Below are 26126 nucleotides of genomic sequence, written 5' to 3'. Positions count from 1 at the left end.
AGGATGGACCAGAAGCCACCAGGCAGCGGTTCGGAGTCTGTGAGCTGCTCCCAGGGCTGTGAGCTGTCCCCCGCTGTCCACAAAGGGGGCAAGGACAGCAACGACACCAATGTGACCTTCTCTACTCACCAGGCCGTTGCACAATCATGGAATCCACCTGATTTTAAAGATAACAATATGGCTATGGCTCCTAATTCACCTGATCTCCTACCTACATTTTATACATTCTATGTGTATTTTTAATTAATTTTTATGAAGGTATAATTGACATACAACATATCAGTTTGAGGTGTTCAGCATAGTAATTCAGTATTTGTGTACAATGTGAAATAGACACATGTCGTTACAGTTTTGTTTCTTGAGATGCAAACTTTCCAGATCGGCTCTCTCCATGACTCTCACATCTGAAAGTGCTGCCACCAGCCATGGCCGCCATGCTGGCCCTCACGTGCCCAGGGCTGGCTTACTTCCTAACTGAGGATGTGTTTCCTTTGACTGTCTTGACCCATCCCACTCACCCCCAAACCATACCTCTGCCACCACCAATCTGTTCTCTGTATCTCTGAGCTTGGTGGTTTGGGGTTTGGCTTGGTTTTTGTTTCAATTCCATATGTGAGACCATGGGGTATTTGCCTTTCCCTGACTTCCTTCGCCGAGTGTGGTGGCCTCAGGATCTAACCATGTGGTCGCAAATGGTAGGGGTAGGACTTCCTTCTTTTCGATGTCTGAACAACATTCCATTGTGTCTAGAATTTTCTTTATCCAGTCTTCCACCAGTGGACACTTGGGTTATTTCAAAGTCTTGGCTATGATAAGTAATGCTGCAGTGAACACAAGGGTGCAGATATCTTTTCCAGGTAATATTTTTGTTTCCTTTGGGTAAATATCCAGAAGTGAAGTTACTGGGTTGTATGGTAATTCTTTTTTTTTCCCTAAAGATTGATTTATTTATTTTGGAGAGAGAGAGCACAAGCTCAGGGGGAGGGGCAGAGTCTGGAGGCAGACTCTCCACTGAGCAGGGAGCCTGACGCAGGACTGGATCCCAGGACCTCATGACCTCATGACCTCAGCTGAAGGCCAGTGCTTCACCAACCAAGCCACTCAGGTGCCCCTGGCTTTTTTTTTTTTTTTTTTAAGGCAGACGTGTCCAATAGAGGCAGGTAGGGGAGTCCTGGAGTCTTTGCTCACCCAGGGGAGTCTGGGGAGGCAAATGGTCAAGGCAACAGCAGCACAAATGGAATTTATTGAAGAAGAACCATCCCCCAGTACTTGGAAGTGATAGAACTGCAGCTCTCTCACCTTGGAGGGGAAACCTGGAAGGAGCTCGGAGTCCCTGGCCTCACCCAGCAGAGCCCCTGAGCTCTGAGCTCCTGAGGACTGGCAGACCAGAGGGGGAGCTCAGCTGATCGGAAAGGAAAATCAGGAGTCAGGATCACACCCCATTGTCGCAGCCCATGAAGCCATGGCTCCCAACCTCCAGACAGAAGAATACTTTCATACGTTATTTTTGCTTTGTCTGTTATGAGGAGCTCCTCAGTTGACAGTCTTCCTTTATGGCGTCTTTTCTCCAAAGCCTCCGTGTTTCCCTGTGAGCTCATAGTCCCTGGGAAGTGCAGTGCGTAAGGGCGAAGGCCTGAGGCCCAGCCCCAGACCTGTGCCCCGGGTGAGCTGCAGTGGGAGATGCTCTTTGTCATCCCTGTGACACTGCTCCTTGGGGGACTGCTCTGTGCCGTGTGCTTCATTGTGACTCTTTGCAAGGAACATTCAGAAGCCCTCAGACCTGGGGCAGGCTCTGGAAGTGCAGAACACACAGGTTGTAATAACCAAGTTCCTCTGTAGAGACAGCTATCTGAGGGAGCAGGTGACACTCACCTGGGGCTGGGCGGCACGACGGTATCCTCTCTAAATGTAAAAGTCCCCAGAGGCCCCACCTCTGCCCCTCCACAAACCATTAGGAAGGCCTCTTTGGCTGCATTTAAAAGCCCAGGGTGAGCAAGCCTGTTGGATTTGGACCAGACAGGTGAGACCCTACTGCAGAGAAGAAACAGGCCAAGCAGGAGCCTGGCCAAAGGGAGGAGGCCAGGCTGGAAACCTAGCCAAGAGCATCTCTCTCCTTCCTTTTCCTCTGTGTCCCAGCCCTCTTCACATTTAGAATAAAACCCATCCCTGCCTCTGAGAGGTCAGATTTAATTTTTTAAACCTAATTAAACCGTATGGTGGGGAGGAGAGGGCGGGTTAGAGACCATTGTGCCTAATAAATACAGAACAGATTCTCGTAAACCATGGGCGGACACACCCAAGACTCAACTGCCAGAGCCTGGAGCTGAGTCGTGGATTTGCTGATTCACTCCTAGAGAAAGCTGACCAGCTTTTCTTTTTTTATTTCCATGGACAAACTGTGTCTTCTCTCTCCATGGCAAGCTAATAGATTTTATAATTACTTACTTGTGCCTTTTTTTTTCATGTCCTATTCTAGTTTCAAAGTTGGAGTTTGGTGATTAAAATACCTATAACATGGATATTTTGTTTCCAAAGACATTTTAATTTTAAATGAGTTAGTGCAAAGCATCATGTCCCTTCATGCACAAGCGCATCTGCCTATTCTGCTTCGACAGCCTCCTTCATCCCTTGAGCATGAGGAATCACAAAGATTGACTGCTGTGGCTAAACTCTTAAAAATTAAATGCATCACTGGAATGGGGGCATTGTTACCATATTTTTGGAGCCATAGGATTCCAAAAATCCCCCAAGTACAGATTTATTCCCTTTTCCCTAGAGAATGGTGCAGTGGACATAGCCAGGGCTTGGGGTGGCGCTGAACAGGGTCTTCGTGTCAGGTCCCCCTTCCTGGGTTAGGGCCAGTAGCTAAGCTTCTGTGCCTGTTTGCTTGTCTGAAAAACAGAGACAGTAATGCCTATGTCAAAGGGCTGCTTAAAACAGCATCAGGGGCACCTGGGAACTTGACAAAATGCAAATTCTCAGGCCCCATCCTACCACACCTCCTGAGTCAGAAGCTGTGGGGATGGGCCAGTAGCATGAGATGAACCAGTCCTCCGGGTGACCGGGATGCCCACTCACTCACACACGACAGCCCCTGGTTCAAAGCACACAACATATAGCAAGTGCTCCATAGTTGGGATCTTCATTCCTCTTTAAATAACAATTCTTTGCACCTAATGACTTGTGCATGAAATGAGCTAGTGATTTCAGCCTGCTAGCTCAGTTTTAGCTACTACAAACTCTAGCCCCAGAGAGTCACTCCAGAATGGATGCCAAGCCCCAAACCACCACCTAACTCACCCGAAAGAGGTCATCCTCCTGGAAGCAGGTGGAAGAGAGTATGGACAGGTAACAATGTGTGTTATTTTATGGAGGGTTTCCTTACAGGAAAAGTACTTCAGTACTCTCTTCATTTCAGGGAGAAACCAGGTAATTTCAGATTCCCAAATAGCCAGGCCACTGATGGGGCTGAAGCCTTGACTAGATGCTGCCATCCTGTGGGCAGAAGCGAGACAGAGCCATGACCACCTGACCACACAACCAGCACTGCTGGGCCAGGCCGCAGACTGGGTCCAGGCAGCTACAGGGGTGTGCACATCAGAGCCCCCGCCCTGGGAACTGGCCAAAGGCTCATGGATGAGACAAGCCTGCAAGCAAATCGCTTATGTACCGGGTGCAGGAGCCAAGCAGGGGAGATGCTCACCATCAAGAGCCTGGAGAAACTGCTCACTTATGCAATGTGTTCCCTTAGGGCAGCAGAGAATTTGCAGAACTATCAATAAAATTTCACAGAACAACAAATACACAGATTTTTTTTTGAAATAAACTAAAAAATAAGAGTGACAAAAAATGCTATTCAAACCTTCAATTTTTAATTACAGTCTCCTGATGGAGAAAAGCATGGAACCAATTCATTTCTCCTGATGTAAGACACTTAGCAAGCACTCCATTGATAAATTGGTGCCCTCGTCTGTATCTGTTCAATTACTCTGTGGATACTTCATTTTAACACAAAATTCCACCCTTGAGTGAATGCAGTTAACTTAAGTTGCACATGGGACACCTGGGTGGCTCAGCGGTTGAGCATCTGCCTTCAGCTCAGGTCGTGTTCTTGGAGTCCTGGGATTGAGTCCCACATCGGGCTCCCAGCATGGAGCCTGCTTCTCCCTCTGCCTATGTCTCTGCCTCTCTCTGTGTCTCTCATGAATAAATAAAATCTTAAAAAATAAATAAATAAACTTAAGTTGCACATATACCTAATTCAGTCTTTCAGATAAGTAAAAGATACTTCTCTCTCCACCAAAGCAACAAAATGTGTGCAAGAACAAGAGAGTGCCAGGAGAATTTGAAGGCATCTTGAATACGAGGCTAAAACTAGAAAAATCAGTACATCAAAATAAATAATGAAGTAGCAAATTACAACCCATTGAATAAAATAGGAAACATGAATCTAAGCTATGTAAGTAAATAAATGAATGGAACGTTTGAGGAAGGAACGTTTGCATACTGCTCCACAGAATGCAAACTGGTGTGGTAAACAATATGGAAGTTCCTCAAAAAATGAAGATGAGACCCACCCCATGACCTTGCTCCCATTCCTGAGTACGTGTCCAATGGAAGCATCCATATCTTGATGACACGTGTGCCCTCCCATGTCCACCATACCCAAGATGTGCAAACAGGCTAAGGATTGGCCCGGTAAAAGAGACATGGTGTGGACAGGCCCTGGGCCTTTCTCCAGCCGGGAGTCATTTGTGACCACTCAGGATGTGTGGAGGACGAGCAGCTGAGTGCAACAACCCTGAAAGGATGGGCCAGGTGCCACAAGGGCTCAGTTCCGTGGGACAAGTACATCCTGGAAGCTGATGTGGAGCACAGTAACCATACTTAGTAACCCCGTATTATGTACTCAAAATCTGAGAGTAGCTCAGGGTTTGTTTTTTTTTTTTTTTTTTTTTTTCTTTTTCTTGAATTCCAGGATAATTAAGGCAGTGTTATATGGCTTCTGTGTGTTGAGGGCAGCCCTGACCTGACTGTGCCCCACTCCTGGAGCAGTAACAGTGGGAGGTGATGAATCGTGGTGACCACCTCACACAGTGTTCCTGCATCAACATATATCCTGTACCAAATTACATCACACAAGCGGCTTAAATACACACACTTTCTTTTTGCCAATTATACTTAAGGAAAGCTGGGGGTGTGGTAGGAAGAAAGTCAAAACAACAATAATCCAAAATCAAATGAAACACTGCCCCATGAAATATTACAAACAGGAAAAGAATGGCTTTACAGGGAAATGGCCCGGCAGACACCACCTGAGTCATGTGAGGGAAGGACCCATTATCATAAAGAATGAATCTGAAACTTGTCCCCTGAGACAGGGAGCCCTGGGGGTGCAGCACCACCTTGCCACCCCGCATCTACACAAATGGCAAACATGCCAGGAGGCTTGTTGTACAAAGTACCCAGGAATCTCCAAACAGGTCAAGGTCACCACAGGCAAAGGAAGCCTGAGGAAAGTCGTGAGATCTGATCTGACCTGGACTCCAGCTCTGCAGATCACGGTAGCAGTGACCAGGATAACCAGCAAAATGGGAAAGATCTGACGCTCAGACAGTGGGTCTTTGTCAGCGTCAACCTCCCAACCTGCACAGCCATGTAGCAGTTGTGCAGAACGTCCTGGCATCTATGGCAAATGCTGATGTTTTGGAGGGAATGGGGCATCAGACAACGTGCCCTGCAATGTTGGGGAGGAGGGCTTTGTACTTTTAACTTCTCTGTACATTTGTGATTTTAAAATAAAAAGGAAAACTACTTTTTTTAAAAAAGAACACCAGTTCTGGAGTCAGATTCCTTGGGTTGTAACCCAGTCTCTTACAGTACTTATGGGATCTTGGATCGGTTCCTGAACTTTGGTCTTCATGCTTGTATCTGTACAAGCACAGCATAGTAATATCTCCTCTGTGAGGTTATTATAAAGATTAAATGAGAACAATAAATATTATATATAATATAATAAACATTATATGTATTATAAATATAACAATATTTATAATGGGAATCATTTAATTTATCACCCAAACTGGGATTGTTTTCAGAGTGAAAGGGGGTGTCAACTACTGATTCTTTAAAGAGATCATCAAAATGATGTTGCCTGATGTGGGAAGGGTGACTCGTGTTCCAACAAACTGCTTCCCCAGTAGGGTCTTAGGAGGGCAGCCATGGGTGCTAGTCAAGGTTCGGAGGCTGGTTTCCAGAATGATCAGGATTGAACAGAATCGTGACCTCACAGTCAGGGTTAGTAAGCAGAGGAATGCTGGTGTTGGAAGGGAACCTCAAGATGTTAACAGGCCTCCAACAAGCTGTTGAGTAATCTGAGCTGTGAGAGGTGCCCTGACCCTAAGAGGACCTGCTGGGCAGTCCACATTCAGATGCATAGATTCTCTAAGTGCCTGAAACACGCAACGAAGTTATTTGCTACTTCATCTTCCTGGGCACGACTTCCTGGAGTTCAAGTCACATTAATGCAGTTTTGGTGGTTAATCCTATCATTTTTTTAAAGATTATTTATTTATTCATGAGACAGAGAGAGAGAGACAGAGACACAGGCAGAGGGAGAAGCAGGGTCCCTGAGGGGAACCCGATGCAGGACTCGATCCCAGGACCCCGGGGTCGCGACCGACGTGGTTGAGCAGAAGGCAGATGCTCAACCATGGAGCCACCCAGGCATCCCTCTGGTTAATCCTATTAAACTACGCAGGGCTGCAACTGGTCTCCACATTTGTTGGCCACCAACCAGACATAGGCACAAACTAGGATATGTGATAACCCTACCTGCCTCCAGACAGATACCAAATCCATATACTAGAGGGAGAATCATCCCCATGTGGCAGACAGAGGAGAACTTCCTGGATGGATCAGAGTAGTTCAGTTGTGAATAGTCAACAGGAGCTCATGGGGTGATAGAGGGAAGGAGGAAGGAAGGGGTGAGGCGGGCAGGAAGAAGTGAACCTGGCATAAGGAGCTAGGGCCACAGAGCTGTCTGTGGGGGTAAGTGGAACAGGAGGGGGAGGCACCTGGGAGCCTCACTGTGCAGTCTGGGCTCCATCCTGAGGATGATGCTAGATCACTGGACAGTCACGAGCAGGGTGCGTGTCCACACAAGGGCTCGGGAAGTCATATGGCCACGCTGTGGGAAGATGGGCTGCAGAGATGCAACAGTAAAGAGGAGTTTTGGTAATTTGGTAATTTGGTAATCAGTGAGAGTGGTGGATGAAAGAGAAGTTGGCAGAGCTGGGGGCTTGTGTTTGGAGTCACAGCAGGACCAGTGAGAGGAAGAAGGGGATTTTGTTGGAATTGCAACTGACGTGATGGGGTTGCCCTATCCATGAACACGTTTCATCTTTTTTTGAAAAATGATCGTTCGATCACATTGTTCAATTTTCTTCATAGAGAGCTTACATTTGTCTATTCCTGTATATGACATATTGCTTTGCCATTATTACATGGTATCTCAAAGCCTCAATCCCTATCCCAAGGGGATGGGTTAAAGGCAACTATGAGCAAAGTGGCCACATGCCCAGCCACTTTGGGAAGCCAGTGGTTTTTTTTGTTTTTTTTTTTTTAATTTTTTTATTTATTTATGATAGTCACACACAGAGAGAGACAGAGAGAGGCAGAGACATAGGCAGAGGGAGAAGCAGGCTCCATGCACCGGGAGCCCGACGTGGGATTCGATCCCGGGTCTCCAGGATCGCGCCCTGGGCCAAAGGCAGGCGCCAAACCACTGCGCCACCCAGGGATCCCAGGAAGCCAGTGTTTAACCAGAAAACTGTACTCCCCGGGGTGGCAGGCCAGTGGCCAAATAGGAAACGGAGTGGTTCCCTGGCTTCTCCTCGAAGACAGCAAGATCACCTCCCACTGAAGCTGCAGTGTGGGCAGTAGGGGAGCCCTGACCAAACCTGCAGTGGGGAAAACTGCAGCACCACAAGGCAGCAGGACAACTCCCCCTCTAGTACACCACATGCTGCCTGTCGAAATGCAATGACCAGAAGCAGCAGGTGAGGAGGGAGGCCTGTGGCTCACCCCCACGTCCAAGTCCATAGGGAAACATCATCCCTAGATGTCTGACACTGCATATTTTCATGTCCCATGAACTGAATTTGTACGCTGGTGGCAGCAGTAGCAGTGGTGGTGTTCCCAGGGGCTGAGTAAGGAACTCACTATTGAACCCGCAGGAAGTGGTTAAGTCTTAGATTGGGGGATTTTGGTGATTAGGAGCAAAAGTTAGAATGAACGAAGGAACATTTCATAAACAGCTCAGATGCTCATGGGTGACAGGCAACAGTTCTGTCTGGCCCCCTTTCACTCCCAAAGGCCTTTCCTATTATTTCATGCACTCCTCCCAACAACTCTATGAGGTGAGCACAAAGGATATTATTATAGTAGTTATAGCGGTGTGGATACCGAGACCCTGGCAATTTAAGGACGTGGCCTTGGAGGGTCCCCAGGGGCACCCATCAGACCCTCGACACCAGCACACTGCCCTTCACCTTTGCCTGTCTACAGAAATCTCTTCTCAGTTATCCAAGGGGACTGGCCAGTTGGGAAACAGAACATGAAGATTTGCTGGGGTGGAGAACAAGAAATAAACAAGGACAGATATAACCACAATTTTTATACTCACGCAGTGACATGTTCTACTCCATTTATTATAGAGCCATAGGGAAGCTTATGGTGAAAAGGATGCTCAGCATAGCTGACCCGGCCCAAGGGACACAAGTGTGAATACTTCCTCACCTGGCATTGTGGGCTGATAACAACTGCTGAGCGCGGGCCTCCCTGAAGCCACACACGACTGCCCATTTGGGGACAATCCTTCAAAGCTGATGGAACCGTAAACAGGTCACACTTCCATTGGGAAGCATCCTGCATCCTTGGGCTGGGAGGACAGCTCTGTAAAACATGTTTTACTTGTATTAACTATGCTATTAGACTTAAGATGGGCTCTTCACTGTGATAACTACATGTCTTCCAACAGAGGATACACAAAATGGTTCTTCCTGGAAGGAAGTGCACTGGGGAATATTTTGGTGCCAGCAGCTAAATTCGTTACATGTTCCTCCAAAAATTCTGAAGACTCTAAGAAGAATTGTGTTTCATAACCATTGGGGCACATTGAAAAAATTGGATACAAAGAACGTAATAAGAACTGGCTTTGGGCAGCCCCGGTGGCGCAGCGGTTTAGCGCCACCTGCAGCCCGGGGTGTGATCCTGGAGACCTGGGATTGAGTCCCACATCAGGCTCCCTGCATGGAGCCTGCTTCTCCCTCTGCCTCTCTGTCTCTGTCTCTGTCTCTCTCTCTCTCTATATATATATATAAATAAAATCTTTAAAAAAAAAGAACTGGCTTTAGGGGAACACCTGGGTGGCTCAAAGGTTGAGTGTCTGTCTTTGGCTCAGGGCGTGGTCCTGAAGTTCCCAGATTGAGTCCCACATCCCTGCATGGAGCCTGCTTCTTCCTCTGCTTGTGTCTCTGCCAGTCTCTCATGAATAAATAAATACAATCTTAAAAAAAAAAAAAAAACTGGCTTTAATCTACAGTGGCTGAGGACAGGAGAGCCTCCTAACACCAAGAAGGTACTGTGTGCAGTGAGCAAGTCCAGTTTGAATCTTTCAGCCCAACGCTGCCATGACTTCTCCTGTTTGGGATTTCTTTTCTTTTACATAAAAGAATATTCTGCTTAGAGCTCCGTCTCCTCATGAATTTCTCCCCTAGTAACTTAGAGTGACCCTAAAGGCAGGCCTAGCGCTTACATTTTTACATTTCAAAAGATGTTTGTTCTGCTTTAAAACAAAAATGTGAAGGAATACGTTTGGTTGCTTGACTGCTTAGACCTCAGAGATGGCTTAGTTTTTGAGACAATTGGCTAAACTGTTCTGGAAACATGACCTTCTGTTCATTGACACACTTCACATTAAACCACAAAGCACACTTACCTCCACCTTGAAATGTTTTCATTCTATGTCTTCTTTAACTTTAAAGGATCTTTTAGAAATTATGTTTCAAAGAAGGCTTTATCTCAATCAAGGTCAGTATTTCTTCCACTTTCAATTTTGTTTTGTTTCTGTCAAATTCAAATGAAGGCCAATAGAATGCTGGTACAAGGTGAGGCTTGAGGACAGGTCAGGCTCACCTTCATCTCTTCCCCCTGGGCTCACTCGCCCCTCGCCTAGATAGTAGCCTGTGGAAGGCCTCTCCTCAGCCTCACATAACCCCCAGGATTGGGATCGGGATCGGGATGATAGCACTCAGGAGGAAGCACTTCCTCTCCCCTAACCCCTCTGCTCTGCTGCAGGCAGCAGCCCAGTCTCACCTCCTCAGACACATTCCTCCCAGAAAGGGGGGTCTGCTGTGAGAAGAGACCTCAGGGCACATGGGACACGCCGAAGCAGAAATTGGATTCCCTACTTCCAAAGCATCTCTCTGAGTGGTAGAAGTAGAAGTAAATTACGTTTCTGTTTTTCTGTATAGGATAAATTTTCAGGTAAGACCGTATGTTATTTTCACAAACAACAAAATGCAATGAATGTCCTTTATATTTCTAAAAGTGGTGTGTAGCTATAAGGAAACATGGGTTAAGTAAAGCAAAGGAACATGGTAGGACGACATGCGTAGTACCATTTGTGGTGAGCACTTTGAAAGGATGAAGGATTCAGGATGCGGGAAGGAATGGTGGGTCACATCTGCCCTGAAGGGTAGACAGAGCAGCAGTGAGAGAGGTGAGGTCTCAGCATCCCTGGAACCTCCCAGAGTCTGAAAAATGTAATCTGTGGAGACTTAGTTTGTGGTCGTCAACGACATGTGAGTGTGACCCTTGCAATGGGCGGGGGCAGGGAGGACAGACTGAGATGGACCAGCTAAACAGGAAACACCAGATTTGGACAGATGTGACCTCGTTGTAATTAAAAACGTCTAGGCAATGAATGACAGAATGGCAAAGTTGAAAGGTGAGACAGATGTGGAGAAAATACATGTGAGGAGGCAGATGTGCACCATCCCCCCAAACTCGGCAGCCAGGGCCCAGGGTGGGGGTGCCGCTGTGGGAGAGGGTAAGAGCCGGGCTAAATGAGATCCTGATGGAGCCGCAGTGTGCTCCCTTCCTACCGGGGCTTTGGTGTCTTGGGGTCACCAGGTCCACCAGAGGGTGAGCACTTCTGGTAGGAGGACAGAAGGACAAAGTGAGGGCTTCTTTTTTGAATAGTAAGATACCACCCCCTCCCCACCCCGCCCCCAGCCCTCTTCTGCTTAGTTTCCAGAAAGCTATGAACCAGGTTGACACCTCTGGGAAGGAAACTGGAAGATTCTTCGCCAACGGAATCTGGAGAGCTCAAGAGAGACAGGAATCCAAAGATGCCAACACAAGGGGTTCTGCAGATCACCCCATAACTGAGGTCCTTTGCCTTAGATGCATGTTAGATCTCTACGGACCTTTTGAAAACTCACAGCTCTGTTCCATTTTCTGCGCTGGCTATTTGTGCCTCTGCTCTTCCGTGCTTGATGTCTGACCAGGACTTTTTCTATTTTATCAGTTATTTCAAAGAACCAACTTGTACCTTTACTGAGTCTGTTGTGAACTTGTGTTCTGCTTCATCGTACTTTGTATTATCTCCTTCCTTCTACCTTCTGTGTTTAGTTTGTTGCTCTGTTTCTAACTCCCTAAGATGGATACTTATATCACTAATTTTCAGCTTTTTTCCCTTTTTTTAAAAAAGATTTTATTTATTTATTCATGAGAGAGAGAGAGAGGCAGAGACACAGGCAGAGGGAGAAGCAGGCTCCACACAAGGAACCTAATGTGGGACTCAATCCCAGGACCTCAGGATCACACCCTGAAGGCAGATGCTCAACTGTTGAGCCTGCCACCCAGGCGTCCCGCCTTTTTTTCCTATTTTGTATATTGTGGTATATATCCAATATATGGTAAACAATCTATATTTCATTGATAAATGATCGATTGTAAGGCTATAAATTTCCCTCTAAGCAAGCACAGCTTTTTCTGCATCATATAAGCTTAGGTATTTTCAATAGATTTCGTTCAAAATATGTGTTCAGGGATCCCTGGGTGGCGCAGCGGTTTGGCGCCTGCCTTTGGCCCAGGGCGCGATCCTGGAGACCCGGGATCCAATCCCACGTCGGGCTCCCGGTGCATGGAGCCTGCTTCTTCCTCTGCCTGTGTCTCTGCCTCTCTCTCTCTCTGTGGGACTATCATAAAAAAAAAAAAAAAAAAAAAAAATGTGTTCATCTCCATTGTGACTGGATCACTCCATCAGGTGTTCAGGTGTTGCTTGATTTCTAAACATTTGGGGTATTTCAGTTCTTGTGCATTACTCATTTCTAAACTAATCCCACTGCAGCCAGGGGATGTTCTCAGTTTGATTCCAGTCATTCAACAATTGCTGAATTGCTTTATGGTCGAACATGTAGCCAACTCTGGTGAATGTTTCAGCACTTGAAAGTACGTGTGTCCTGCAGCTGTTGCAGGACATCTACCTACTAGGCCTTGCCTTCTGGTGAATAGCAGAGCTATGTTGGAGCTTCCGACTATAATGGACAACTTCTCTCTCACTGTAGTCAGTCCACTGTTTTTGCTTTATATATTCTGACACTTTGTTCTTAGATATTTGCTAATTATATATTGTATCTTCTTAATGAACTGACCTCATTATCATTATGAAGTATCCTTTTTCATTTCTTTCTATTTTGCTCTTGACATTAAAATCTCCTTTATGGACTATTAATGTTACTACATTTGCATTCTTTTATTTTGTATATGCAGACCAATGATTAAACCCATCTGTTATTATTAGTGTCCATCATGATATTGTTCAGTTCTAGAGCTTCCATTTGGTTCTCATATTATAGTTTTTGGTTCTCCTGAAATTGTCCATCTTGTAATTTAATTTCTGAAACATATGAATTACAGTTAAAGTCTGGGCGTGATAACTCTATAATCTGCATCACCTGAAGGACTCCCTCCTTATGCAATTGGTCTCCAAAGTTTTGGTAAAAGTTCCTGTTTTATAGATCTATTTTTCATGAAGTGCTAGACCTCATGTACAAAAAAAAGTATAGAGATCATTTGAAGTACTAGACTGTCTTCACCTAGAGAGAATTTATTCTTGTTTATAGGAGAGATGAGGACAGTGGCAAACCACCTGAATAAACCTGAGATTGGGTTTGATTCCAGCTAGATTCCAGTCTTTGTGAAAGGAGGCTGTTTTGTTCATCATTACTTCTGGGTCCAACCTGGAGTGTTTCCTGGGACCCCTTCTCACTGATGAGCCCTGAGCTTCAGGTATCATCTCCCTTGTGAAACTTCCAGAAGCTCTTCTCATCCTCTCAGCTTCAACACTAGAATGGGCAGAGAGCTCAAACGAGACCGAGTGTAGGTCTGCTCCATGGGACCCCCTCTCCTGCAGCATCTTGGCCCACACGTGCTTTCCATGCTTTCAGACAGACATGCTAGAAATACTTCACCCAGCCTTTCTAACTGTGCTTGACCTGATACAACGTGGTTTGAGACATGTCTGCACGATTTTTAGAAATACTTCACCCAGCCTTTCTAACTGTGCTTGACCTGATACAACGTGGTTTGAGACATGTCTGCATGATTTTTATTTATTCTACCTACCTCAATGAGTCTGAAAAAGGAAGCCCTTAAGAGCACTCGGGTATTTCTCAAACTTCCTCTCAAATGAAAAATTCTTCTGCCAGTAATAACTTAAAGAACCCATCAGAAAATAAGAGAACACTCTGATCTGGCTCTCTTAGATGTCCTAACATATTTAGTAATGTTCCTGGAGGGCTGCTGAGACAGGCCACTTCAAAGACTTTGCTTTGCTTTCGTTTTGTCTCTCCCAAACCACCACAGCAGAAATATCCGTGCCCACACACACTCCCAGCAGCCTGCTTTCTCTACTTCTAGTTATTCCCAACACTAGGGGTTCAAACTCATGTATACCCAACCTCAGAATACAGAAAAGTCTCATAAAAGTTGGAGCACCTGGGTGGCTCAGTCAGTGAAGTGTCTGCCTTCAGCTCAAGTCATGACCCTGGGGTCCTGGGATCAAGCCCCCCATCAGGCTCCCCACTCAGTGGAGAGTCTGCTTCTCCCTTCCCCAGATTGTACTCTCTCTCAAATAAATAAAATCTTTTTAAAAACGCTCATAAAAGTAAAAACACATTTACAAAAGTTCACACAAAGAGAATCCTCATTTGGAGAAATTGCTATTCCAGCATCTCTTAAAGGACTAGTGCTTTTTCTCCCACATCTGTGCCTCTGAAATGCTGTTCTTTCCTTTGAGAACATTTTCCCTCTTTAGTTCTTGTGCTCTACTTCAGGGTCTCTTGACCTCACCTTTCACCAGAACCCTTAATTTTCAGCCCTAGCCACCACGCTGGGACCACTTGTGCAGGACTCCAAGGACTTTCACGCAGGTGCATACTGACGGGCCTCCATCCACACCAACACTATCGGACCTCTGCTTGTCCCGGGACTCCTTTGAGGTGGTGTGACACCTTCTTGTGAGACTCTGAGGAACCCCCAGTCCCCAGCCCCAGCAGTGAGTCTCCAACCTCTGCTCTGTGGTTACCCCTTGCTGCTGAATCATTAGATGCCAAAGGACACATGAACAAGCACAGAAGGGCAGGAGAATGAACCCTCACAACCGGAGTCTGTAGGAAAATCCCTCTTTTCTTTCGCCTAGAGAGTTTATTGAATGATTGAAGATATCTTTAAAATAATCCCCCAGGCAGACTTTCCTGAGACATTTTACCTGGCTTCTTGGAGGATGGCCCCATAAGACTGAGCTATCACCCTTGCACTAAAGTGGCAGCTAGTTTGTAAACACATCTGCATACTGGCTCTACTTCTTTCTCTGTGTATGAACCCAAACAAACATATGATAATGGCCAATTCGTGGAGTTAGAAAAGACAGAAACAAAAAATTAGATAACAGTCTGTATTAATCAGAAGGGATAAGCAAAGAGCTAAAGTATTATGGAGCTCATGTACTGTCCAGAAGAGTCAACTTTTTGCTTAAACTTTAGACCTTGTTAAATTAAAATACATGATAAATTTAAAGAATAGTCACTAAAAAAAGAAGCATCATTCCGAATCTTTAGAAAGAAAAACACAGAATAGGAAAAAAGTTTCAAAAAGAACTCAATTAGGTACGCCTGGGTGGATCAGTCAGTTAAGCATCACTCTTGATTTCAGCTCAAGTCATGATTTCAGGGTCATGAGACAATCCCTGCACTCAGCACTCAGTGTGGAACCTGCTTGAGACTCTACTTCTCCCTCTGCCTCTGCTCTCCCCATTCCATGCTAGCTTGCTTGTTCTCTCCAAAATAAATAAATCTTAAAAAAAAAAAAGAATCCAAAAATAAGAATGCAAGAAAGAAAAATAATCCAGAAACAAAATACATGGAACAAATAGAAATCAAAAAGTAAAACAGAATCAAAGACTAAATATATCAAGTGTCAGGGCAGCCTGGGTGGCTCAGGGGTTTAGCACTGCCTTCAGTCCAGGGTATGAAACTGGAAGCCCGGGGATCGAATCCCACATCGGGCTCCCTGCACGCAGCCTGCTTCTCCCTCTGCCTGTCTCTGCCTCTCTCTCTGTGTCTCTCGTGAATTAAATAAAATCTTTAAAAAAAAATTACAGTATATTTATGTGAACCAAAAATTGACAGTTACAAAGCAGAGATTGTCAGAAAAATTTTTCAAAAATCTGGCTATAGGGGCAGCCTGGGTGGCTCAGCAGTTTGGCACCTCCTTCAGCCCAGGGCCTGATCCTGGAGGCCCAGGATTGAGTTCCATGTCAGGCTCCCTGCACAGAGCCTGCTTCTACCTCTGCCTGTGTCTCTGCCTCTCACTCTCTGTCTCTCATGAATAAATAAATAAAATCTTAAAAAAAAAAAAATCTGGCTATCTATGTGAGTGCATCTAAAGCAAAAGAATGTGATCAGCGGGAGCAGCCGGGTGGTGGGAAGGGCCGTTACAGGAGCCAGAGCTGCCCATTAAGCTCATCAAGATGACCATCTCCCAAAAGCATAGAGACTTCATAGCAGAGCCCGGGGTGGGGGCGGCACCCCCCCCCCCCCCCCCCGGGGAAGCCAGTGGGGAGCCTGGCCAGGACTGGTGAAGTGTTGGACAAGACCCTGGAGGAAGGGGCTTTGACAAGGCCTATGTGGTCCTGGGCCAGTTTCTGGTGCTAAAGAAAGATGAAGATCTCTTCCGGGAAAGGCTGACACATGTGGTGCCAACGCCAAGCAGTCCCGGGACTCCTTTGAGGTGGTGTGACACCTTCTTGTGAGACTCTGAGGAACCCCCAGTCCCCAGCCCCAGCAGTGAGTCTCCAGTTTGCAGCCACGTGGAGACTCCTCCCCTGTCCTCTACAAAGGAGGAGGTTGCTGCTGTTCTACTCACTTTTGACATACTTCAAGGTCTTTGGGGCATTCTCTTCCCTCACCATTTCAACTTTTTTGAAATTCATGCTCTTGCATGCATCTCCCATCTCCTTCCCCTGTCAGTTTCATGTCAACAATTACTAGTTTTTCCAAGTCAATTCCTGGACCTTCCCCCACCCACCCCCACCCCCACTGGTCTGTTTTATGCTATTTGACTCCTTTTTTGGCAGAACAGTCACTGCCCTTGTAAGGTTTTTTAAGTCAATAAAGTCAGTGGCCTTCTAAATAAATAAATAAATAAATAAACAAACAAATAAAGCAAAACAACTTAGGCTGAAAACAACAGGATCAAAAAGGTATTATGAGCAAATTTTCACTAAAAGAAAGTTGGTTTGGCCATGTTAAGATGAAACAATATAAGCCTTAAGATAAAGAGAATTAAAGGAACATTTGGGTGGCTCAGTGGTTGAGCATCTGCCTTCCCCTCAGGACATTATCTCAGGGTCCTGGGATGGAGTCCTACATCAGCCTCTCCGCAGGGAGCCTGCTTCTCCCTCTGCCTCAGTTTCTGCTTCTCTCTGTGTCTCTCACGAATAAATAAATAAAACCTTTAAAAAAAATAAAGAGCATTAAAGAAATAGAGATAACTGTGTAATGACAAGATTTAATTAACCAAAAATCATAATAACACAATTCTAAACATATAGGCACCTAACAAAATATATTTAAAATATGCAAAGTATAAATTGATAAAAACTACAAGGAGAAATCAACAAATCTACCACTGTGGGAGATTTTGCAACATGCCTTTACCTATGACTGGTGATCCAAGCAGACAGAAACCCACAAATTTCAAAGAAGAGTATTACAGAAACTACATTCTGACCACAATGCGAAGATTTAGAATTTAAAATTTCCATAGATTTTGAAATTAAAGAACATGCTTTTTAAATAACTCATGAGTCAAAGAGGAAACCATAATAAAAACTTAAATACAGGGCAGCCCCGCTGGCGCAGCGGTTTAGCACCGCCTGCAGCCCAGTGTGGTGATCCTGGAGGCCTGGGATCGAGTCCCACATCAGGCTCCTTGCATGGAGCCTGCTTCTCCCTCTCCCTCTGCCTGTGTCTCTGCCTCTCTGTGTGTGTGTGTTTGTGTGTGTCTCATGAATAAATAAATAAAATCTTAAAAAAAAAACTTAAATATATCTTGATAATGAAGCAATGATAATGAAAACAGTATCTATCAAAACTTGTGGGAGGGGCACCTAGCTGGCTCAGGTAGTGGAGTACATGACTCTCTATCTCAAGGTCATGAATTCAAGCCCCATCCACACTGAACACAAAACCAAACCTGTGGGATATGAAAAGTAGTGCTTTGAAGGAAACTTATTTCCTTAAATGCTTTTTCTATAAGGAGGAAAGGCTAAAAATTAATGAACTAGAAACAAAACTTAAGCAGAAAATAAACAGAATAAACTCAAAGAAAGTGGAAGGAAAGAGATGATAATTGTAAGAGTAGAAACAGAAATAGAAAATGAAATAGAGGGACACCTGGGTGGCTCAGCAGTTGAGCGTCTGCCTTCGGCTTGGGGCGTGACGCTGGAGACCCAGGATCGAGTCCCACATCAGTCTCCCTATATGGAGAGACTCTCTGCCTATGTCTCTGCCTCTCTTTCTGTGTCTCCAATGAATAAATAAATAAAATCTTAAAAAAAAAAAAAAGGAAATGAAATAGAAATAGAAAAATGAAATAGAGAAAAATCAAGAAAGTTGAAAGCTGGTTCTGTGAAAAGTCCAACAAAATAACATAAATCTGCAATGATTTATCTAAGAAAAGAAATAATAGAAGCTATAGATAAATAATTCATCAGTCAATTTTCACTATTAATATACTGTGGTAAATGACGAAATCCCAAATCTTGGGATGCCTGGGTGGCTCAGTGGTTGGGCATCTGACTTTGGCTCAGGTCATGATCCTGGGGTCCCAGGATTGAATCCCACATCGGGCTCCCTGCAGGGAGCCTGCTTCTTCCTCTGCCTCTCTCTGTGTCTCTCATGAATAAATAAATAAAATCTTTAAAAAAATCCCATATCTCACTTGTTTTTTGCCTGCTGCATAAGTCAACTACAGATCCACCATCAGGTTTTCCTCCACATGTCCTCTCCCTTCTGGGACCCCAGGTACAGACGTGCTACTTTCATGGAAGAGGGAAAGATCAAGAGAGCTAGGGCAAACACACATGCTATCTTTTAAAGTTTCTGCTTGTGTATGATGACACTTTGACCAGAGTCATTGTCAGCTGAGTGGGCATACACATCCCTCACACAAGAGGCACTTCAAATCACATGACAACAGGTGGGAATGTCTAGTCCTCTTACAAGAAGGGGAACAAATATTGAAGGAATAGTAACACAATCCACTACAAGCATATCATAAATGAAAAAGGAGAAATAACTGCAAACATAGCAGAGATTAAGAGAACACTACCAACAACTATATGTCAATAAATTTTAAATCTTAGATGAGATGGAAAATTTCATAGGAATCTATTACTTACTAAACCACTTCAAGGAGAAATAAGATATCTAAACAATCCCATAAGTATTGAAGAAATGAAAGCAGTATTTTAAAATCTTCCCACAGGGGCACTCAGCTGGCTCAGTCAGTAGACTGTGCAATTCTTGGTCTTGAGGTCATGAGTCTGAGCCCCACACTGGGCACAGTTTACTTAAAAAAATAAATTAAAAAAAAAATCTTCCCACACAGAAAATGCTCAGCCCAGACAGTTTGATAGGTAAATTCTACTGGAACTTGAAGGGAAAGAGCATTCCAATCTTATTCAAATTCTTCCAGAGGATATATACATAGAAGTAATACTCCTTGGGGAACCTGGGTGGTACAGTCAGTTAAGCATCTGCCTTCAGCTCAGGTCATGATCTCAGGGTCCTAGGATCAAGTCCTGTGTAAGGCTCCCTGCTCAGTGGGGAGTCTGTTTCTCCCTCTGCCCCTCCCCCTGCTTGTGCTCCTTCTCTCAAAAAAATAAGTATTTCTTTAAAAAGTTATACTCCTTGTATTATTCCTTGAGCCTTATGACACAGATGAAGGCAGAATGAAAAAGGAAAGTCACAAGCCCATGTTGTTCATTAACACAAATGCAAAAATCCTACACAGCATATAAGCTGAGTACAATAGCATACAAAATTGGTCATACTCTATGGTCATGTAGTTTAACCTAAAAATGCAAGGATAATTTAATATAAGAAAGTCTATAAACGTCATTTATCATATTAATACATTAAAACATGAGAAAAATATGATCATCTCAATAGACAAACTGATTAAATTCAATATCCATTCAAAATAAAAAAATTTCAGTAAACTAGGAGTAAAAGGACCCTTCTTTGACAAAGGGGATTTACAAAAAGCCTACCAAAATATCATTCTAAATTTATTTACCAAAAAAGCCTGCAAAATAATTCTAAATTTCCTTTTGAAAAATCAGGATCAAGGAAAGAGTGCCCAAATCAAGAATGTGAAGAAGGCATCACCATTTCTATTGACATTATATGAGAGGTCCTAACCAGTGTTATACTTTAAGGAAAATAAAAAGCAAAATGACTGGAACTGACATTATTTTCATGATTATTTATATAGAAAACCCAAAAAGAATCAATAAACAAATGATTAGAAAGAATGGACAATTTATTAAAATCAATGACAAACTGTTGTATCCAACAAGGGGGCTAGATACAATATCAATTTACAAAACTCCTATTTATTTCTACCCTAGCAACAAACTATTACAAAGTATAAATTTAAAGGATATCACAACAGCAACAAAAGTTACAAGGTATCTAGGAATAAACCCAACAAAAACTGTGTAAAATGTGGACACAGAAAATAGTAAACCTTTACTGAAAAGACATTAATGAAGACCTAATAAAAAGATAGCTATGAATTAAGATTCAGAGTCATAAAGGTGCAAATTCTACCCAAACTGATCTGTATATTCAAAGCAATGCTAATTAAAATCCCAACAAGTTTTGTGTAGTGTCTGTGCAACCAGAGAAGCTTGTTCTAAAACATGTATGGAAAAATACAGGACCAAGAATAGCCCACGCAGAAGATGCAGAAGAAAAATAAGGAAGATTTTTCCTACTAAATAATCAAGACTTTTTTCTATAGCTTGGTAATTAAACAGTGTAGTGTAGACACTAATATCCACAAATCATACAGTAGAACAGACAGTTTAGAAGTACAGCCATGTTAATGTTAATACATTACCACGTTGGCACAACAGTTAGGAAAGGTGGGGCTAAGTCAAAAAACAAACCTGGGCGAGGGGAGTCATTTGTAAAAAGTAAAACCATAAACTAAATTCCAGAGAGCGTAAGAATTGAAGTGTCAAAAACAAAACTAAATATTTTTAGAAGAGTAAGTTAATATATATTAAGGTTGGAAAAATGACAGTAAACATTTATAAACTGAAAGTTAAGAATGTGTATTTATCAAAACAGAAAGTGAAAAGACAAGCCATATATGAGATTAGAAACTTGCAACACACAGAAGTAACAAAGAAGTAGTGTTCGGTACAATTCACTAAAAAAAAAAAAAAAAAAAAAGAGCAAAAGACATGAACCGGCTATTATAAGTGAGCCAAAGATGGCCTCTGTATACAGCCCCACGGTTATTTCTATACCCGGAATGGGACCTCTAAGCTCAAAGCCTGCCAGTAAGTACCACACTTAGATGTTTACACAGGGATGCCTGGGTGGCTCAGTGGTTTAGCGCCACCTTCAGCCCAGGTCGTGATCCTGGAGTCCCGGGATCCAGTCCCACGTTGGGCTCCCAGCATGGAGCCTGCTTCTCCCTCTGCCTGTATTTCTGACTCTGTCTCTCATGAATAAATAAATAAATAAAATATTTAAACCCTGCAGAGCTTTCTGACCCAGAGACTTCCCGCTGGGCTGCAGGGCAAGGTCACCTAACAACCTGGGAATTTCCTTGCCCTCCGCTCCTTCTAGATGCCCCAGGGTCTCCGCAGGGTCTAGTTGTGAGGGACTTCAGCACACATACGTCAGAGCCGGCAAGAAGAAACGTGTGTGTGTGTGACTGCCACCTCGTGGTCATATCTTTTTGATCGTCTGCCTTGAAATCCCTCAAGTCTTGGCCAATAAATACACGAGACGCTTCACCTCAGGGATGTGCCAAGAAGGCTGGGATGAGACTATTTAACTCCCATTTCATTGCCCCAAATGCAGAAGTCTAAAGCATTAGGGAAGAAAATACGGATGCGGGTAGAAGTGTAAACTGCATAGCCACTTTGAATAAAGATGGCAGTATCATAAGAAGGTAAGCACTGACACCCCCAAGACCCATCAATTCTACTCCTAGGTAATTGGACCCAAGAAGTTTTTAGCACCAAAAGGCAATGCCTCATAACAGCACTGTTGGAAATAGAAAAAAAAAAAAAAACAACAACAACAACAACAGAAACGGCAGAGCTGTTCAACAGCTGGAGAATGAAAAAATGACACGTTCACATAGTGGACCGCCACGTAGCCGTGACTCTGCGGGGGGGCCGCGAGGGTGAATCTCAGGTCTGACCGAGAACGCCCGCCCAGGGTCCCTCGGTGACACCCTAGCGCCCAAGCAGATAGTATGGGGCGCACTGGCGCTCAAGAGTGGGAGCGGGTGCCTAGGAGGGAGCCGGCTGGGAGGTGCCCAGGCCCCTGCCATCCCAGAAGCCTACCCAGGCCGGGATCTCGCTTCCGGCCTTCAGAGCGCCCAGAAGAGGGGCGCCTGGCGGCTCAGCCCCTGCAGCACCCGACGCTTGGTTGCAGCTCAGGTCGTGACCTCGGATCCCGGGAACAGCTTCACCCCCCCGCCCCCCGCCCCGGGACTCCAGGCTCAGGGCTCAGCTTGAAGAGTCTCCCCCGCCCCTCCCCTCCCCTCCCCTCCGCTCGGAAATAAATCGATCCAAAACAAAAGAACTGTGAGAAGTAAATTGCTGTTGTTTCTAAGCCTGCGGTAGTTTGTGGGGGCGGCCTGGATGAACTGGACATTTAGTAACGCGCTTGTGAACGTGCGTCCAGAACACCAGACGGTTCACCAACACAGAAACCACCATATTGCTTAATAGGGACTCTAGATGTGAAAGTAAAGCGCTGGAAGAGCGGTGCGGACAGTCAGGCAACAACGTGAGGGGCACCGACCCCGCAGTGCAGAGCCGGCAGAGACCAGCCCTCCTCCCTCCCCCCGCCCCCCGGCGGCCCTCACTACGGGGCTTTCTAGGTAAACTGACCGGCCGTCCTAGGACCACGTCTGAGCAAGGAATTCCGGGTCCTCGAGGCCGTCCGAACACCCCCGGAGCTACACACCGCGCCGGGCGTCGGCGAGCACCTCCCCCCACGTCGATCCCGCTGACCCGCACCCCCGCCCCCGCCCCCCAGCGAGCCCCCCACAACACCCACAGCAAAACCCCAGCGGCCACCACGCAGACAAAAGAGGCGGTGGTCACGTGGTGCGGCCGCCCACGCCCGGCGCGCCGTGACGTCAGCACTCGGCGACCCGGCCATTGATTCCCGGCGGCAGCGGCGGCGGCGGCTACGTGGTGGGGGCGGGCGGGGAGGGTCCGCGGCCGTGGCAGCCTCTGGGGTCGCGCCGCGGCCCGGAGGATCACTGCACCCGGTAAGGAGGCTGTTTCCTTCCCCGCACCACCTTCCCGACCCGAGCTGTGGCAGGAGGGGGGGTTGCGGCTGGGGGGCGGGAGGGCCGGGGACGCGCACCGGGGGTGTGCGTGCGCGTGCGTCCGGGCGCGTGCTCGTGCGCGCGCGTGTGTGTGCGGGGCGCGCGGATGCTCTGGCTCGCGTGCGGTCGCAGCCCAGCGGCTGGGTACCACCGGCGCTGCTGCCTTAGGCGCGGACCGCGGCTGGCGCGGGGCTCCTGGGGCTCGTCCGGGGCCGCGCCGCCCTGCGCCTCCCCGCCGGGACCGCTGGCGCCCGTACCGCAGCCCGGAGCGGCCTCCCGCGGGGCAGGCGTGGGCGTCCGCCGCCGACAGCCCGCAGCGGGTTGCGGCCAGCGCGGTGCCGGGTGCCTCGGCCTGGCGGTGCTGCAGGAGGCCTGGTTGCGTCACCGCCGGCCCTCCGCCGGCTCGGCGTGATTCTTGGGCCCGGCTAGAGGGTAAGCCTGCCGCAGGTGTGTGATATCAGAGTTTGGGAGACCTGCCTGTCCGGAGCAGGGCGGGGGGCCCCCACAAGCGCTCGACCGGGGCGGCGGAGGCCGCGCTGCCGGAGTGGCGGACTTGGCACACAGGCCTGTGCGGTGGCTGCTGCCGGAGGGGGAGGCCGGGAGGTCACGGGCAGCGCAGCGCGCAGGAGCATCGGATGGCCGAGCTCCTCTCTTTACTAAGGAGGCTCGTGCCCATCGTTTCAGAGCCCCGGAAAGGTCTTTTCCCTGACTTAATGAGCAGTGGCGTGCTTGCTATATGGGAAGCGGAGGACTAGGTGGAAATGGGCATGAAGGGTGCAGTCAGGTCTGCCGTTTGCCGTCTGTGTGACGTTCAGTGAGTTAACTTCTCCTTCTCACCTGGGAAGCGAGGGTCATTATATCTACTTTGCAGGGCTATTGTCAGAATTTGAAGTGTCAAGCTATTATTAGGAAGGGCACAGCACCGAGGCACTTGAATTTGCTCCCTTGCTGAAGGCTTCCCATTGGCACAGCTGATGGAGAAGAGAGGGAACTTTTTGCTGTTTTGGGTATTTGCCATTCTGCCGGATGTGATGAAGCAGACGCGGGTGGGGGGGTGGAAGAAGGAGGAATCTCAAAACCCATAATCTCTCTACTAGAGATCTTGTAAAATTTTAGAACTGGAAAGAGGCTAAGGCCTCATGTTCTGAATTATAGCTTCTTTTTGTTGAGCACTTGTTATGTGCATGACACTGTATCAAACACTTTATATCCGCTAATGTAATACTTCCAGCAACACAGTACAATAACTAAGCATATCCCCATTTTCCAGATGCAGAAGATGAGTCTTGGTCCAAATCCTGACACTAGTTGATAGCAGAACTGGAACTTGAACCCAGGCTTCTCAGGCTGTGTGGAATTTGGGTCTTGTTATTTATCAGAGACTAGAATCCTAGCAGTGTGAATCTGCTGTAGTGGGGCAAGGGAAGCATAAGCAGAGTTTAGAGAGCCAATATTTGCTGCAAGAATAATATTTCAAATTGTTCAGTGATAAATTATCTTTTATTTTACATTTTACCCAGCATTGTCCAGATGTGAACCAAGATTTGGCCTTTTCACCCAGAGAAAAAGGAAAGGCTCATGGGCACACAGTGCTGGGATCGTGGGCACACAGTAGGTATTTGGCAAATACCTGTGGAAAGAAGAAAAAACTTGAGGTATTGTTATTTCTGCCAGAATGAGACCCATTGCTTCCTTAAGCTAGCCATTCTTATACCGTAACAGTATAATATTACCATCTTTCTTAAACGTGGGTTTAAAGATTTGAAGCTGTATTTCAGACCAAGATTGGTCTTATTATCTATGATCAACTGATTAGAGTTTTCAAATATATGAACAAGAGGATCTGAGCTTTCGGCATCTGTAGTGATCTCTTGAGACACAGCAGTTTATTTTGCATTAACATCTGTTATAATTGGACCATAATGGGTCCAGCTGCCTGGTGAGTTTTCTGGAGAACACTGGATGATTTTTTGGTACAGGCTGAATAGTTCAAAATATTAAGGTGGTGGCAACATGGCAACATTAAATATTTAGGAGACACCTGTGACCAAGGTGCATTAATGTGGGGATAGTAAACTGGTGTTAAACAGATGATATTCTTGGTGTCTTTGATCAGCTGTTCTGTGTTAGTTCTCTGTTTGAAGATGACTTAAGGCTATAGAGTGGGTTATACAAACTCAGGTTTATGTTACTCATCCATATAGACTGACTTACACACACATATCCCAGGACCTGTTATTGCTGCTCTGTACCCTCCCAGATGCCTGAAAGCCCCCTATTTCACTGTCTTTATCAAACTTAGTGGGAAAAACTCTAACATAATCTAGGCTCCCATTCCCCTGTACACTATCACAACCACACGCACAGTGAATCTCTTTCCCCCCAAAAAAGGTATGTTAATCAAGTTGCAAATGGTAGAAACCCAACATAAACTAACTTAAGCAAAAAAAGAGTTCCCCTTTCCTCACTTTGATAATGTAACCAGGAAGTCCAAAGATGTGCTTCAGGCATGGCTGGATCATGAGGCTGAGATAATGTCATGAAGACTCTCCTGATCCTGCCTTTCTCTGCTCCTTTTTGTTTATTATTATCATCCTCATTTTATCCTGCTGCTTTCTTTACACACACTAAAAAAAGCTGAGCACGGGATCCCTGGGTGGCGCAGCGGTTGGGCGCCTGCCTTTGGCCCAGGGCGCGATCCTGGAGACCCGGGATCGAATCCCACGTCGGGCTCCCGGTGCATGGAGCCTGCTTCTCCCTCTGCCTGTGTCTCTGCTTCTCTCTCTCTCACTGTGTGCCTATCATAAATAAATAAAATTTAAAAAAAAATTTTTTTTTTAAAAAAAAAAAGCTGAGCACCGGCAGCCCCAAGCCAGTGACTTTACAGTTAGTTCTCTTCT

The 26126-nt window shown here is 45.9% G+C and overlaps 1 protein-coding gene and 1 long non-coding RNA gene across 22 annotated transcripts in view; one reads left to right on the top strand and one right to left on the bottom strand.

Moving 5' to 3' along the window:
- Positions 1-161: 161 nt before the first annotated feature.
- Positions 162-22978, bottom strand: LOC112918893 (uncharacterized). Of its 2 annotated transcripts, none has more exons than XR_011996260.1 (3): positions 22781-22978; positions 3301-3495; positions 162-1792 (listed from the first exon to the last, which is right to left on the bottom strand). It is a non-coding gene; the product is annotated as an uncharacterized lncRNA (long non-coding RNA). The 2 variants fall into 2 exon arrangements; XR_003234770.2 differs by lacking the exon at positions 22781-22978 and adding an exon at positions 8800-11217.
- A 42-nt stretch (positions 22979-23020) lies between these two features.
- ADAR (adenosine deaminase RNA specific) overlaps positions 23021-26126 on the top strand; it is a 38510-nt gene continuing 35404 nt past the window's right edge. For 4 of the 20 annotated variants that reach the window (XM_072732440.1, XM_072732438.1, XM_072732439.1 and 1 more), the window contains exons 1-2: positions 23519-23658; positions 24747-24837. In XM_072732440.1, coding sequence (XP_072588541.1) covers positions 24805-24837 — 33 coding nt within the window. In that variant the 5' untranslated portion in view covers positions 23519-23658; positions 24747-24804. Of the gene's footprint in view, positions 23167-23317; positions 23674-24746; positions 24882-26126 lie in introns of those variants that run through there. The other 16 variants (XM_072732455.1, XM_072732437.1, XM_072732442.1 and 13 more) reach the window with 14 other exon arrangements.

The sequence above is a fragment of the Vulpes vulpes genome, chromosome 13, assembly GCF_048418805.1.
Source record: "Vulpes vulpes isolate BD-2025 chromosome 13, VulVul3, whole genome shotgun sequence".
Lineage (NCBI taxonomy): Eukaryota > Metazoa > Chordata > Mammalia > Carnivora > Canidae > Vulpes > Vulpes vulpes.
Note: the sequence above shows the minus strand (reverse complement) of the source record. Positions and strands in the feature narration are given on the sequence as shown.